Genomic DNA, 17,424 nt, shown 5'->3' on the forward strand with positions numbered 1-17,424 from the left:
TAGATAACAGTTTTCAGACATGTCTTTTTCAAATATTTTCTTTGTAGTTTCTCATTCACGTGATTCTATCTTTTTACAGTATGTGATCATGCAGTATATATTATTGGCTTTTTAGTACTGCACTATAGCAAGCATTTCCCATTTTGCTTGAGACTTCCCCATCACCAGTTTAAAAGGCTACAAAATAATTACCACATTTCTCCCTCCACGGCCCGAGATTTTATTAGCCTCAACTTACAAGTGAAGAGAGGGTAATTTGCCTGAGGGAGGGTCTAGGTCTGCTGTAAGGGCTTAGAATCTTACCCACTGGGCAACCCATCCCCTGGGACCCACCTCCCGGTGGCAGGCAGAGGCTTCTAGGACCGGGTAACATTTCCTCTTTCCTGGCCTCCCAATCCGCTTCCGAGTAAGGCTGGGTTGCAAACGGATCTCGGGGTGCGGAGCGCCGCGGCGCAGGGCGGGGCTCGCCCCCGTTTTCCTCCTCCGCCGGGACAGGGGGTGGAGGCAAAGCCAGCAGTCCACGCCCCGCTGCCCGCCCCGGAGTTCGCTCATTTGAGACACGGGCGGCGCGAATATCGGACCCGGGCCCCTGGGCGGGCTCCGCAGCGCGGCGGTCCCGGCCCACACCGTCAGGTGCCGAGCGTGCTGCCCACTGGCCGAGGGAGCGCTGGCCCTCCGAGCCGGGTGCGGTGCGCGCGGAGCCCGGCGGCCGCTGCGGTCCAGTCTCCCAGAGCTCGCCGATAGCGGACTCCGTCAGACTCCGGCGTCCTTCCCGGGTGCGACCCTGCGAGGCGGCCGCGAAAACGGAGTAATTCCGGACCTCCACCACAGCTTTCTTCAGCCTGAGCTGGGAGAGGTTTGCCGCGAAAACGAAAGTAAATAACTCCCGGGTGCGTTTCGGCGGAGGCAGCAGTGGCGAGTTCCGCGAACTGGGATACCGGAAGGGGCGGAGCCTAAGGTAGGCGGGGCGGGAGTCGAGCGGCGAATGGCCCATCGGGTGGTGGGCGGAGTCCGCGGCGTTCCCGGAAGTCTGTTGTGAGTGAGCGGGTATTCCCGGAAGTCGGGTAGGGTTCCCTTTCCCAGGTCTTTTCCGCTCAGGAGGATTTGGCGGGCTGTTAGACGTCTTCCAGCCAGAGGATCCCAACTTGACTCTGTTTTAAAGCGCGTTGGGAGGACAAAGGAAAATAAATGGTACCCAGTCCTACAAACATCCGCCAGCGCTCCCGGAATTCGGTCGCAAGGCTGACTGTCCAAGGCTCAGACACTTGCTCCTCGGAGCTTTGGGTGTAAATCCGAATGAGGGCGGAGACCTCCCCTCCGACCAGGAAAGCTGTGTGATGTTGAGACAGAACCTAGTACATCAATAAAAAAGTTTTTTAGTCCTGGCCAGTTTGGCTCAGTGGTTAAAGAGCCAGGTTCAATTCTGGTCAAGGGCACATACTTCAATTATAGGCTTGCTACCTGCCCCTGTTGAGACACATGTGGGAGGCAACCAATTGATGTGTGTCACTCACACTGATGTTTCTCTCTTGGTCTCTCCTCTTCTCTTCCACTCAATGGAAAAATATCCTCTGGAGAGAATTAACAAAAAAAAAAAATAAAAGTTTTTTAAAGGCTTTAGAAAATATATTTACCTTTTACGGATATAGGATGATTTTTTTCAATTCAAAGACCATAATGAGTCTGACAAAAAAAAAATGTTGGTTGCTTACCTATTATTGCCCCCACCCACCCACCCACCCACCGGCCTTTCCATCTTAATAGGACTTTGACTTTACTCATGTATCTAACATGGACTTCACTAAAGTTTTAGGATTATACAGCTTGATTCTTTCCCCAAATAAATGAGAATTCTGAGCAAGGAGGAGACAAATGAACATGAGACAAAACTGAAAAAGTTTAACCACATTACCATGTACATTAGCACATTGTGACACCATGAAATAAGTGTCAGACTCATTAATCCAATTTACAAACAAAGAAACTAAAATTTGGAGATGAATGATTCACCTAAAGTGGCAAAGCTTTTGACTCCTCACTCAAACTTCCACTCTTAATTCACTAACAACATGCTACTTCATCTAGATAGCGAACTATAATCTGCCCTTGTTTATATATATATATATATATATATATATATATATATATATATATATATTTTTTTTTTTTTGACTAAAAAACTTTTTTATTGATGTACTAGTGATCTGGAGCATGAAATTCATGTACAATAAAAGGGGATTGATTAGAGGAAATAATTTAATATTGCTATTTGCCCTTTCTCTATAATAGAAGTGTCAGAGATGAAAAAAAAATTAGTAAAATGTATATGAAAACCTTCCTTCTGTCAGAGACACGGGCTCACCACGGGACCCAGAGTCAAGTCCCCACCCACCCACATGCACTTCAAAATTGCGTGAGACCCAGACCCGGCCGCCCCCCAACATTGGGCTAGATCCAGACATGGCCAGTCCCTCCCTTGTCAAGCCCTGTTGGGCAGGGGACATATCCTCAGGTCCCCTAGCCTGGTGCCAGGATGGGGGGCATGGCCTGAGGTCCCCCAGCCCAGATCCGGGTGGGGGGGGTATGCCTTGAGGTACTCTGTCAAGCCCTGCCAGGTGGAAGACACGCCCTGAAATCCCCTGTCAAGCCTTACTGGGTGGGGGGCATGGTCTGAGGTCCCCCGTCAAGTCCCGCCAGGCAGGGCGGTGAAAGGGGTGCAGTTTCAGGTCCTCCAGCCCAGCATTGGGAAGGGGCACATCCTCAGGTCCCCCATCAAGTCCAACCAGCAGGGGGCACAGCCTTGGGTCCCCTGTCAAGCCTTACTGGGTGGGGGCATGGTCTGAGTCCCCCCTACCCAGCACTGGGGGTGCACCTTCAGGTCCCCCGTCATCCCCACTGAGTGGGGGGCAGGGCATGAAGTCCCCTGTCAAGTCCAGCCAGGCAGGGAGGCGTGGTCAGGTCCCCTGGCCCGGTACTGGGGTAGGGGGCATGGCCTGAGGTTACCTGTCAAGCTCCGCCAGGCGGGGGTTGCGATCTGAGGTCCCCTGAACTGGTGCCAGGGTGTGTGTGGGGGGGGGGGGGGGAAGAAGGCAGCCTGAGTCCCCCTGTCAGCACCACAGGGGTCGGGGAGGGCTAGCCTCAGATACCTGCTGATTTCTCATTAAGGCTCCTTATGAGAACTTGGCCTCAGCTGTGGGTGCAGACATCTTTGTGACGGAGTGATGGTCAATTTGCATATTACCCTTTTATAAAGTGGGATAATGTACAAAAAGATGCACAGATCATAACTGTATAGTTGTATGTGGTATCACAAAGTGAACATTACTCAAATTAAGAAAATAGAACATTGCTATCACTCCTGAAACTCCCTTCTCATTTACTATCTCCTGTATCCCACCTATTGTTAACTGCTACTCTGACTGTTAATAGCATAAATTAATTCTGCCTGTTTGGGGGCATTAATTATTTATTACTCATTTATGTTTTTCCCTGGTTTTGTTGAGGTATAATTGGCAAACATTAATTGAATATAGGTTTGAATACTTTAATATACAGACTCAACTGCCTCATAGATAATAAATGAAATTTCTTGGAATTTTTAATCCTATATAATAAATTGGTCAGTGGAAAACATTTGCTTCTCTGAGTCTCTGAATTAATACCCACTTATCCCACTACAATGGGCACAATTAGTTGAAATTGTCATAACATGACATAACAGGTCAATGTGCTTTCCTTAATTGTTGTGTGACATAGCTTTATAAGGTGGTTTATACCTGCCTACAGGCAGTGTTTCTATGACTCATGGGTATGTAAACCACTGACAGGGCCTTCCTACGATACTCAGTGCTTATAAAGTTGAATTGTTAATTGAAGAAAGGGGAGTAAAGCGTAAAAATTAGAAATCATTGGAAACAATGGAAAAGTTCATAAGATTAGACTAAACCATCAAAGGGCCAGACTATAAGGAGAATTGACTTGGGACGGGAACCACCCTCACAGAGTGATGTGGACTCACCTGGAGGCCTTCCCCTGAGCATCCTGCTCCCAGAGACACTTCAAGTCTTAGTTGTGTTGGCAGATTTAGGGAGGTAAGACCTGAGCTGAAGGAGAGATCCCAAATAGAACTTATAAAACTTCAGTTTTATACCCCAATAGGCATATTTCAGGACATGTTTCTTTAATCTGAGTTTTTCTTAAATGTTTTAAAATATTTACATATAACTTCATTTTTGAAGCCTGCTAAATGTATTTCAGAGTATAGATGGGCTGTAACATTATTATTATTATTATTTTAAATATATTTTATTGATTTTTTACAGAGAGGAAGAGAGAGAGATAGAGAGCTAGAAACATCAATGAGAGAGTCATCGATCAGCTGCCTCTTGCACGTCCCCTACTGGGGATGCGCCCGCAACCAAGGTACATGCCCTTGACTGGAATCGAACCTGGGACCCTTCAGTCCACAGACCGACGCTCTGTCCACTGAGCCAAACCGGCTTCGGCTATTATTTTTTATTGATTTTTCTTACAGAGAGGAAGGGATAGAGATAGAGAGCTAGAAACGTCAATGAGAGAGAAACATCGACCAGCTGCCTCTTGCACACCCCCTACCAGGGATGTGCCCGCAACCAATGTACATGCCCTTGATTGGAATCGAACCTGGGACCTTTCAGTCCGCAGACCAACGCTCTACCGCTGAGCCAAACCAGCTTTGGCCCATAATATTCTTTCCTCTGTATATGTAAATTGCTCTATGTTTTTTGTTCTCTATAAGGTTACTGGGAACATCCTTGTATGTACATAATTTTTATCAGCAACTCTGATTTGATTCCTCAGAATAAAGAACTTTTGAGTGAAGGAATTATTTCCTTTAAAAATTAATTGTCATTATAAATGTAGTTTGTGTTTATTGTAGAAAATTGGTGAAATCTAATAAAAGTGTAAAGAAGAAAGTAAGCATCCTGCCATCCAAATATATGCCTTGCTAACATTTTGGTGTCTTTCATTACATATGTATATGTAACTTACAGTCTACAATTTTGAATGGCTAAATAATATTCCATTTTATGAATGTTCCATAACTCACTTAACTGTACCGTTTTTTGTTTTTTTTTTACGACAATTAAAGAATTCTTTTTTAAAAAATTGTCCATTCAGTGATCAACTGCCACATATCAGTTTCTGTGCTAGGCACTAGAGACAGTGAGCAAGTATTTCCTGCCATCTGTGAGGTTTCTTAGAAATCTCAAATCATAGCTGTCTTAACTGTTTCAAGGGAGAAATACAGGGTTCTGTGGAAATGTCTAATGAGAAGACTTAGCCTAGTTTCCCTGAGGTTATGATAAAGGCTGAGACCTTAGGGATGAGTAGCAGGTAGCATGTAGCCAGGAGAAGACTTACCTAAAGGGTTTGTAATGGAAGAGCGGGGTAAAATACCCCCCTAAAGACGGGTCATCTGCCTGACTTTCTAATTGCCCCAATCACTTCTGCCTGCCAGACTGATAACCTCCTAACCACTACCCTGCCAGTCTGATTGGTATCTAACTGCTCCTCTGCCAGCCTGTTTGCCCCCAACTTCCCTCCTCTGCCAGCCTGGTCAACCCTAACTGCCCTCCCCTGCAGGCTTGATTGTCCCTCAACTGCCCTCCCATGTAGGCCTGGTCCCTCCCCTGCTGGCCATCTTGTGGTGGCCATCTTGTGTCCACATGGGGGCAAGATCTTATGTGTTGGAGTGATGGTCAATCTGCATATTACTCCCCTGTTGGCCATCTTGTGTCTAAATGGGGGCAGCCATCTTTGACCACATGAGAGCAGCAATCTTGTGTGTTGGAGTGATGGTCAATTTGCATATTACTCTTTTATTAGATTAGGGGTGTCGAACTCAATCAGAGAAGGGGCCAAAATCTAAAATCCAGCCTAAATCGCGGGCCGAATGGTTTACTGAACAGTCATAAACTGACAATGTCATAAACTGACAGCGAAGTGCAGTGATGACAGCGCGGTGCGGGCCACATTGCAAGGCCTGGCGGGCTGGATTTGGCCCGCGGGCCTTGTGTTTGACACATGTGTATTAGATAGAGGCCTGGTGCACGGGAGGGGGCTAGCTTGTTTGCCCTGAAGGGTGTCCCGGATCAGGGTTGGGGTTCCCTTAGGCCCTAGGGCTTAGGGCATGGGGTGGCCTGGGTGAGGGGCCTGTGGTGGTTTGTAGGCCGGCCACACACCCCGGTGACCCAAGCGGAGGCCCTGGTATCTTCTATAATTGAAACTTGGTAGCCTTGAGCAGAGGCCAGGAAACTTGGCTTCCTCCATTGCCTGGGGCAACTCAATTGCCTGCTCTTTCCAACTTAGTGGTTGCTGCCATTATTGTTGGGATTTATCTTCTATAATTGAAATTTTGTAGTCTGGAGTGGAGGCCTGGGCTGGCCAGGGTGTGCAGAAAGCTTGGCTTCCTCCATTGCCGGGAAACCCAGACCTCTCTCTTGCTCTCTGTGGCCGCAGCCATTTTGGTTGGGTTAATTTGCATACTCACTCCTGATTGGCTGGTGGGCATGACTGATGGGTGTAACAGAGTGATGGTTAATTTGCATATCACTCTTTTATTAGATAGGATTACCTTAGAGCTATTCGGAAATTTAATTATCCATGCCTAATATTTGGCTGAGTCTGGTTCATGATGAACTTTTTATTTATTTTTTATAATTTTGGAAAAGGAGCTCACGTTAACTTAGTTCTTTATTTCTGGGAATCTTGACTGGCCTGGCTGGATTGTGTTGTGTTTGCTTTAGCATTATAATCCAGGGATGCCATCAGTCTATGATCACTTTCTATGTACAAGTTCTTGGTTTCGGGATTCATGGCTATATGAATCCTGGCCTACATTCAAAGCTCAAGTCTATTTGAGGTCAGGCCCAAGGTTATGAATTCACACAGACATTTTTTATACACAGGCCCAGTCTAAGAGGAGTTCCTTTGCTAATGGACTGCTTTTTTTCTAGTCCATCCTTTCACGGAAGAGTAAGGGAGCACTCCAAGGAGTGCCATATTAAGGGGGATCTTTCTTTCAACCCTCTTCTTGCATTTCCTGACCTCAGCTCTTGTCCCATCTGGGCTTTGGTCCCAGGCTTCTGGGTAGCGAGTCAGTTGTGCCCAGAGGGTCACTGTCTTAGTTCGTTGCTAAAAAAGATTTCAGACTGGGGATCTTAAAGGACATTTATTTTTCACAGTTTTAGGGGCTGAGAAGTCCACTGTCAAGGTGCCAGCAAACCCATGTGTGGCCGAGGGCTCCTTTACTGGCCATCTTCTTGTGTCCTCACGTGGTGGAAAGAGAGAAAACTCCCTCATTTCTTTCTTTTTTTTTTTTTTTTAAAATATATTTTATTGATTTTTGTACAGAGAGGAAGGGAGAGAGATTGAGAGTTAGAAACATCAGTGAGAGAGAGTCATCGATCAGCTGCCTCTTGCACACCCCCTACGGGGGATATGCCCACAACCAAGGTACATGCCCTTGACTGGAAAGGAACCCGGGGCCCTTCAGTCCCCAAGCCGACGCTCTATCCATTGAGCCAAACCAGTCCTGGCTCCCTCATTTCTTTTATAAGGAAACTAATCTCCACCTTTCTGACCAAATTACCTTCCTAATACCCCACCTTCTAATACTATTTATTGGATTTCAATGTGTGAATTTGGGGGTGGCCCAAACATTCAGTCCACAGCAGCTACTGTGTGGGTCACGGCTTAGGGCCAGTGCCCTGTTTGTGTTCAGTCCCTGGGGCTTTCCTTCCTGCTGACCTAGCTGTGCATGGGAATATGTGTTTGTGTGGTGTTACCCAACATATATGAGTCCTTTGTAGCAGGGGGGTTTTCAAACTTTTGTAGTCCTGTATGTTGCCAGCAATGAAAGTCTAGGGAATCAAAGTTGTGGTCTTCTGTGATTCTTAGAAATATGGGGAAACGTTCATTGTAAGTCTATCCTCAAAAAATCGAGGTCCACCAAACACGTGGTTTTAGTATAATGAGTTTTCTGCACTGAGATGGTTTCTTGTTTTCTTTACAGGGCACAGCTCTGAGGCTAAGAAAAGGTGGTGTGTTTTTGAGCATTCTGCACGTCGGAAGGAAACCAGACATGTCTTTGGATGACATTAAGATGAAATCCAGTGACTTCCTGGATGCGGAGTATCTAGACAGCGGTGGCTTCGGGAAGGTGTCCTTGTGTTTACACAGATCCCATGGGCTCGTCATACTGAAGAAGGTGTACACGGGGCCTACGCGAACAGAGTGAGCGGGGAGTGGGGCAGGTGAACCCACTGTGGGCTGGCCCCAGGGGGCGGAGGCTGTGGAGGTTCAGGGCTGCACGGGGGAAGACTGGCATTGGCTTTAGAATGAGACAGACCATGGTGTAAGTGTCAGCACTCGGGCTCATGTCCAACAACCCTACAAGGTGGTTACTGTCCCTGTATAGCTGACAAGGATTTTGAGGCTGGTTGATGAGAAGGTTACAGCTGGTAACGAGAAATGAAGGGAAGAAAGTAGACAAAGCCCAGGAGATCACAGTTCAATTCCCAGTCCGGGTACTTGCCTGGGTTATGGGCTCGATCCCCAGGAGGCAGCTGATCAACGATTCTCTTTCATCATTGATGTTTCTCTCTCCCTCCCTCCCTTCATCTCTCAAATTAATAAAAAATGTATTTTTTAAAGTAGAGAAAGGGAAGGAGATCAGGGTGATGAGGAAGGTGATGAAAAGGAAATGGGAGAGATCAGTGAAAATAGACTTGCTCCACATGTTTGGTGAGGATTAGCCCTAAGTATGGACAAGAAAAGAAAGTGGTTCATTACTTAGCGGTACCTGGAACTCTGTTTAAAAGTTGGTAGTGCTGTTTTACTTCCCCTTCTTGCCACAGTGGTTATGAGAGAGGCTGCATTTTCCTTACACTGTCCAGCACCGTCCTTTTCTCGGACCGTGTGTTGTTGCCGCTCTTCACGTTACTGTTCTCCTGTTGTCCAGCAGTGTGACATTTCTTAAGGGCTCGCTGCCAGCCGCTGGGAAGGAAAAACCACTCTGCCTTCCTCAGCTTGTAGTCAGTGCCTGGCAGAGGCCAGTACAGCAAGTAGTGACAAAAGCACGGCACCAGGATGCCCGGAAGACATGGGCCGCACTGGCGGGGCACAAAGGGAAGAGGAGCTAACTGCCCATCCTCACAGTACCCTTCTCTCCCACAGGTACAACGAGTCCCTCCTGGAGGAGGGCAGGATGATGCACAGACTGCGCCACGTGCGGGTGGTGAAGCTGCTGGGCGTCATCCTGGAGGAGGGGAACTACTCCCTGGTGATGGAGTACATGAAGAAGGGCAACCTGATGCACGTGCTGAAGGCCACGGTACAGCTCCCCCCACAGAGCCCTCACTGTGCGCTTGTCTGAGGGGGTTAGGCTTCACGTTCTTTTGTAGGTGTTGGTGAAAAACAATCCTCTCGCAAATTGCTAGATATTTTGGATTTTCCGGTCAATCCCTCATTAAATCCTCCGTGACTCTCCCCGCCCAGAGGGTGGCCGGGCCCTTCTCTCCTCCCTGCAGACAGTGGTCTGGGTCCCTGCTGTCAGCCACTCTGAATTCAGAGACAGGCCCTGTCTGCATGAAGCACAGGGTCTGATGAGGGGCATATGCACCATGGATAACAATCACACGTTAATTGATTGATTAAAGGATGTATTCTATAAAGGCCCTTATGAGAAGGAGTATTAATGATTGCACATTGATACCATTTAAGAAACGTACAGCTTAAATGTAAAGCATTAGAGGCAACAACCCTGGAGAAGTAAGACTTAAAACAGGAAAATAACAAGTTTACCAAAACCAAGTAAGTCTAAAGCACTTTTAAAAGTTTATGTATCTGTTAAGAGGAAGGCCTTGTGCTAATTGCTCAGGAAGCAGGAGCAAATAAGACATGGACTAGTAAAGGAGCAAATAGTGTGTGATGTTTGTATAGACCATAGACCACTTCATGTGTGCCATGGGAACACGGAGGAGAGAGACGCACTCTAGAATGGGGCAGGTAGGAAAGGATTCCAGAAGGATGCTTGAGCCAAAATCTGACGGACAAGTAGAGGTTTTGAAACAGAGAATTAGGGCGAAGTGTCCCAGGCGGAGAGAATGGCATGTGCCAAGGAACGAGAGTATGCCAAATTTGGGAAACTGCAAATAACTAGGTTTGGCAAAGCATAGATTGCTTGTGGGGGTGGTGGGATATGATTGTCTCTATGGCAAATATCCTCCACTTTTCCATTTTCTCCCCTGGCCTCACAGCTGCCGAAGCTTGCCAATTCTTCTAAGTCACAGATATCTCTCACAAATACCTGTGGGAAAGATACAAGATAATTACTTGTACACATTGTATTATCATTTGATCAGATTGCTCTTCTCTCCAAAACTAGATAAAATCAGGTGCATGAAGGAAGCAGGCAAATACGGTACACTAACAGGCTCAACAAGAAGGTCAGGAGGACGGAGGGAGAGAAACTGAAAGAGGGATGTGAAGGGCATCTACAGTGCTTTTCAGAATTTTTTCCTAACTGCAGAGGTACACCATGGAAGAAGGGAGGATCTCTGGCCATTTTTGTATGGTGGTGATCAGGCTGTAAATACTGCAGTTCAGCTGCGGTATGGGGCAGATATGGTTTGGGGGCTTTGCTTGGGAGTCTAACTTCTAGCATTTCAAATGTTTCCTGTTTACCAACAACCGACAGGCACATACATTTTTAGGAAGCAGCCTGTTTGTTTCACAATGTTAAGCAAATCTAATGTTTAACTATTCTAAGTAAAAACTGGAATTCTCTATATTAACATAGATGTTCATGTAACTAGAATACAGTTGTAAGAATGACCCGAGATTCTACAAAACCTGAAGTGCCTGATAAAGTCACAAAGTAGATATTATATTCATTTCAGCATTAAGGACCTTATATTATCTCATTGATTAACCTTTCCACGTTTCTAATCAGTGTAAGCACATTCCCTTATATTTTTCTTTTAATATTATTTCAGGCACACATTTCCATGACATTTTTCATGTATTTAATACATAGTAGAACATCATATTAATATACCATAGAGAATGTTTGTTTTTTGTCTATTTATCCATTCATTCACCAAACATTCCAGGATGCTAGGTAATAAGCATACATCCTAAACAACAACAACAATAATAATGTTTTATTCTCAAGGAGCATAATTGTATATCATTTTTAGCTATTAGCATATTGTCATGGAAGTTTTAGTTTTATACTGCAAAACACACCATTAATACCCTCAGCACTTGATGCGAACTCTTTCTTCAAAAGGGGGCCTGTTTCGCAATGTCTACCGTGCTGCAGAGCAGAGAGAAGGCAGGTAACTGTCCTCACGTGCAGCCCCCAGTAGTCCTGAGTGAAGCAGTTGCTTTGGCGTGTTTGATTGCTTTCCATTTCATACACTTAATGTTACTTGTTTTAGATCAGCATCCCCCTTTCTGTAAAAGGAAGGATAATTATGGAGACCATTGAAGGAATGTGCTATTTACATGGAGAAGGTGTAATACACAAGGACCTAAAGCCTGAAAATATCCTGGTTGATGACAACTTTCACATTAAGGTAAACCGTAATCCAAAGGCTGTAGAAGCTTGGGTGATTTTCGTTGTAACTCTTCACTGTAAACCCATGTTTGTACATGGTGACTCTAAAGGAAGACCTGCCTCAGTTTCTCATGGTGCCGGTGGTGCCAAGGACTGAAAATAAAGACACAGACTTGATGGAGTTTATATTTTTTGTGGATTAGTGTACTTTCATCTGCAATTTTTATGTTTCCTTTTGAAAACTCCCAACTCTTTTAATCACAGAAAAGGAAACAAGAAAGGGATTTTGTTGTCGCTCACTCTATATTTAAGTAGATGGGGTCATCATAGCTAACGGGTTCTGGCAGCAGGGATCCAAGTGCAAAAATCTGAAAGGGGAAGCGGCCCAGGGGTAAGGACTGTGGACAGCTTTCACAGGTGTTCCACTTTGCTAGAAGATTCTTCTAACACTTCATCTTTGTCTTTGATGGGTTCTTATTCCTGTCTTAAGAGGAATGTTCCATATATATATATATATATATATATATATATATATATATATACACACACACACACATACATACACACACACACACACACACACACACACACACATATATATATATATTTAGTTTTTTGTTTGTTTGTTTTTCACAGAGAGGAAGAGGGAGGGACAGAAAGCTAGAAACATCAATGAGAGAAAGACATCTATCAGCTGCTTCCTGCACACCCCCTACTGGGGATGTGCCCGCAACCAAGGTACATGCCCTTGACTGGAATCAAACCTGGGACCTTTCAGTCTGCAGGCGATGCTCTATCCACTGAGCCAAACCGGTTTCGGCCCTTCTTTATATTAATAACATATCTGTTATGTTAGAATCTGTGGGTTTTACATAACCACATGCCAGAATTCATCTGCAGATGCTGGATTCCTAGAGGCAGAAGTGAAACTGTCACCTTTGAATTCATGGTCACTGTATTATTCTGTCGTTTTGCACTGCCACTTCTCTCTGTTTTTGTGTGTGTCTGATGTTGGTGTTTTTCTCTTTGCTTTTTGTTAGTATTTCTCCTCCTTCCCCTCCCATTTTCTCTTAGATTCAGTTAAGGCTACCAACTCAAAACCCTAGCAGCACAGCCCTGTCCTCAGTGTCTTTGGGATCCTCGGAGACTAGCATCCATGGGCTTTCGGATACCGTTTTGGAAAACAGAAGGTGCAGTTCCTCATCACTGTCTACTATATAAGCATGCTCAGAAGAAATTACCGCTTTTCCTCCAGAAATAATTGAAAAACATATACAGAGTCAATGAAAAGTTAGGACAAGTGTGTTTTGCCGTTCATGTCAAAAATGTCTTCCGTTTCACCTCCTTTCCTCCCCTCTCACCACCTGCTCTAGCAGATTTCCTGTTTTTTTCCAGTTACATAAGAATTGAGATACCAGAACTTCACATGGACATTTCTTAGGGGAGGTTTTCTAAATGACCGAAAAATACAAAGTTTCTGAGTCTGTTCAGAAGTAGCTATTTTAACACTTTCCCCTGCAGCCATTTCTGGAAAGTTCACTGTACCTCCAATCTATTGGATGAGTCCCAAATTTCAAGACAAAGCTGATCTGCTTGTCATTTTCATAGAACAATCCTGTTGGTTTGATCACTTGCAGATAGCTGACCTTGGCGTTGCGTCCTTTAAGACGTGGAGTAAGTTGACTAAAGAGGAACACAATGAGCAGAGGAAAGCGGACAGTCTCTCTAAGAAAAACGGTGGCACCCTCTACTACATGGCGCCTGAGCACCTGAATGACATCAACGCCAGGCCCTCGGAGAAGTCGGACGTGTACAGCTTTGCCATAGTACTGTGGGCAATATTTGCAAACAAGGAGCCATATGAAAGTAAGACATTTATACAGGAGTGGGATTTGGGTATTCATCAAAATCATTAAGTGAGATAATGGCCTTCAGTGAAGTCAATTAAAATTTATAATGGTTTGTTCATTTAATGTTCATCTTACCCATTGGACTTTAAAGTCTGCAGGGGCTGGGACCACATCTGATTTATCCTCTCCCATTTCCCAAGTATCTGCACACACAGTGCCAGAAACATAGTAGGTGCTCAATGATTGATTGAATGAATAATCTCAGTTTAGGAATCAAGGGCCACAGGACAAACAGGAGCCATGATAATGCATCTAAGCTCAGGAGGTGCTAGGAAATTCCAGGACTCTTCCTGGACAAGAAAGCTTGCTGGCTTCTGCGTGTGAGGACTTACCCTTTCGTCCTATAAGGCATGCATGTCAGATGACTTGCCCCTATTCACTCCTCCATTCAAGAGTTATTTCATTTCAGAACTCTATGGGCACTTTGACCAGAATTGAGACTGTAAAGATGAGACAGACATGGTTCATGTAGAACAGATACATAAGTAGTCATTCTTCAGTATGTTAAGTGCCTAAACTAATAGACATTTTCCTACCCATTCTTCTTTGGGTGATTATGAGCTCCCGTGATTCAGTGATCACCTCTTTGCCCATGTCTCTCAAATCTCTTATCTCTAGCTCTGGCCTAGAGATCCACTTGTCTGTTAGAACTATTCCATGTACCAGAGGAACCTCAAAGCAACATTCTCCCAGACAAAGTCATCTACCTGCTCTCCTGTGGCCCACTCAGCTTTGCAGCTCTTGTTATATTCAGCGATGGCATCATCACCCGTCTGCTGAATTGCCAAACCAAAAACCTTAGTCATTCAGCCTTGTTCCTCACCTCCCACATACAATCAGACATCCAAACTTACAAAGTCAAAGTATACATATATGATTCAAGATACACCTTCAATCCACCCACTTCTTTCTATCACCACTGAACTCTATTTAGTCAAACCCTTTCCATTTCTGCAGTAGGCTCCTTGTATGCATCCACTATCCTCACTGCAGCCCAATTAGTCGTCCCAAAAGAACATATGATCATCTCACTCATACGTTTTAAAGAAAATTTTTACAAGACTCGCTGGGGCCATAAAGATAAAGTTCAAATTCCTCAATATGCAATACTACTCTGTTTCCCTGAAAATAAGACAGTGCCTTATATTAACTTTTGCTCCCAAAGATGCGCTAGGTCTTATTTTCAGGGGATGTCTTATTTTTCCATGAAGAAAAATACAGTACACATTTATTGTTAAATGAAAATAAAGGAAATTTATTACCTGTATATGGTACGGTAGTACGGTAGTTGTCAACACAAACCAGAAACTGTGAATCCTACAGTATCAAGAATTTACCCATTTATTCAATGACAATTATGTCATCATCTTCTGGAACATCATCATAACAATCCAATTCCTGAATTTCCTGGTGAATTTCTTGTGACTCCATTTCTTTCAGAATCAGTGGACCAAATCTCTCATGTTAACCTGGGGGGTGGGGGGGCCTTATTTTCGGGGGGATGCCTTATATTTCACTCAGAAGGAAACCTGTAAGTAGGTCTTATTTTCGGAGGATGTCTTATTTTCCGGGAAACACTGTAGGTCCTTTCTGATTTGGCTTTTGCTTCTTTCTCTAGTTTTACTCTTTTTTTTCCCCCTTAGGCAATATGCTCAATTATACTGAAATACTCATAATTTCTGGGATACATCATAATTTATGAAACCTCCAATCTATTTATATCCTACTTCCCTAGCCCATAGTCATCCTCTCTGAGTCCTCCTTCCCCATTTCTGACATGGATAACTCCTTATTTTTCTGAACTCCACAAAGCCTTCTCTGACCATCTGGTGAAGGTTGCGTTCTCAGAACCTTGTATTTACTTCTTGAGTAGTAATTATCTCTCTACCTTTTAAGTCACTCATTAATATTCTACTTGTTCTACCAGGAGGTAGCTTTCTTGTGAATTGTGTCTTTTATCTGCAGAAATTAAAATGTTGTGTGGCTCCTTGCCACAGGGCCCTTCTGCCTCCGTCAGACGAACAGCTTTACTAAAAGCATGTCCCAGGCAGAGAAAGATTAGTGGTGTGGTCCAAGTTCTGTCACCTCTGTGCCCGAGAAAACGTGACCTAAAAGAAAGTCTAAACGGAAGCTCCTGTTTGCTTTACAGATGCTATCTGTGAGGAGCAGATGATCTTATGTATTAAATCTGGGAATAGGCCATGTGTGGACGACATTATTGAGTACTGCCCAAAGGAGATTATCAGCCTCATGATGCAGTGCTGGGAGGCGGACCCGGAATTGCGGCCAACATTTCCTGGTAAGGGCGTCTCTTAAGACTGTGTACAGTCACCTATGTGGAGGTTTCCCCAGTAAGATTTTGTCAGAAAGTTACTTTGAGTCTTCAAAAAACTGAGTTCCACTTGTGATTTCAAACTGATTTTCTAGATTTCAAACATTTTTCTTCAAGATGCTATCCCTCCCAAAATTTAATTTGGTTCATAATTAACTTTTTATAAATTGTGTTAAAATACATATATCACATTAGTCAGCATTTTAACCATTTTTAAATATACAGTTCAGTGGCATTAAGTACATTCACAATGTTGTGCAACCATCGCTCCCATCCATCCACAGAACTTTCCATTTTCCCAAACTGAAACTGTCCCCATTAAACACTAATTCTCCTACCCCAGCCCTTGACAATTACCATTCTACTTTCAGTCTATGAATTTGACTACTTTGGGTTCCTCATTATAAGAGGAATCCTACTCTGCAATACTACTCTGTTTCCCTGAAAATAAGACAGTGTCTTATATTAACTTTTGCTCCCAAAGATGCGCTAGGTCTTATTTTCAGGGGATGTCTTATTTTTCCATGAAGAAAAATACAGTACACATTTATTGTTAAATGAAAATAAAGGAAATTTATTACCTGTATATGGTACGGTAGTACGGTAGTTGTCAACACAAACCAGAAACTGTGAATCCTACAGTATCAAGAATTTACCCATTTATTCAGTATTTCTTCTTTTGTGACTGGTTTATTTCACTGAAAATAATGTCCTAAGGTTCATCCATGTTGTGGCAAGGGTCAATTTTCTTTTTATTGTTGAGTGGTATTCATTGTATGCATATGCCACATTTTGTTTATCCATTCATTTGTTTATCCATTTAGACTTGACACTAAAAGTACAATCCATAAACAAATGGACTCCCATATGCATACAGTGAATACCACTCACATGGGTTTGTCCCATTCCTCTGTGATACTAAGGATCTTGCTAAGATCCTAGAGGCAGAGGAAAGAAGAAAATTGAGTGAAGAAAAAATAAATAGTAGGAAATCACTTAGGAGCCTTTAAAGCATTTTGCCCTCCTGTTTCTGCTCTGACAAAACAGAAATGAAGTCCCACCTACCACTTACCACCAGAGGATTAGAAGGTCCTTTGATTTAGTGCCTATTTTCTTAACTTGTTCAGTCAGCCTAAATCTTCTCCAAGCTTGATTTCTTTTCTTTCATGCCTTTTTCACTTTTTAAAAATTGAAGTTCTTATTTTGTGTTAATTGTAGATTTATATGCAGCAGCTGAGACAGAGAGACAGCCCATGTTCCTTTTACATAGTTTCCCCCAATGATACATCTGGCCAAACTATAGTACTGTGTTACAGCTGGGATATGTAAATGGTACAGTCAGATACAGAACATTTCCATTGCCACCAGAGTCCCTCAGGTTGTCCTTTTTATAGCTATACCCACCTCTCTCCCTAATCCCACTCCTCCCTCTCCTCTGGAAACCACGAAACTGTTCTCCATTTCTATAATTTTGTTATTTCATGGATGTTACGTAAATGGAATCATAAAATACCTTTTGGTAATCTGTGGGATTGGCTTTTTGCCACTCAGTATAATTCTCCAGGTGTGTGTATCAG

The 17,424-nt window shown here is 44.0% G+C and overlaps 1 protein-coding gene across 3 annotated transcripts in view; it reads left to right on the forward strand.

Moving 5' to 3' along the window:
* Positions 1–342: 342 nt before the first annotated feature.
* RIPK1 (receptor interacting serine/threonine kinase 1) overlaps positions 343–17,424 on the forward strand; it is a 40,831-nt gene continuing 23,749 nt past the window's right edge. Inside the window, exons 1-6 of one of the 3 annotated variants that reach the window (XM_084873136.1) lie at positions 343–958; positions 8,057–8,277; positions 9,220–9,376; positions 11,487–11,624; positions 13,243–13,471; positions 15,665–15,814. In XM_084873136.1, the coding sequence (XP_084729262.1) occupies positions 8,126–8,277; positions 9,220–9,376; positions 11,487–11,624; positions 13,243–13,471; positions 15,665–15,814 (826 nt within the window). In that variant the 5' untranslated portion in view covers positions 343–958; positions 8,057–8,125. The remainder of the gene's footprint in view (positions 959–8,056; positions 8,278–9,219; positions 9,377–11,486; positions 11,625–13,242; positions 13,472–15,664; positions 15,815–17,424) is intronic. The other 2 variants (XM_084873138.1, XM_084873137.1) reach the window with 2 other exon arrangements.

Source organism: Pipistrellus hanaki (assembly GCF_964339955.1).
Source record: "Pipistrellus hanaki genome assembly, chromosome: 2".
In the NCBI taxonomy this organism is placed as follows: domain Eukaryota; kingdom Metazoa; phylum Chordata; class Mammalia; order Chiroptera; family Vespertilionidae; genus Pipistrellus; species Pipistrellus hanaki.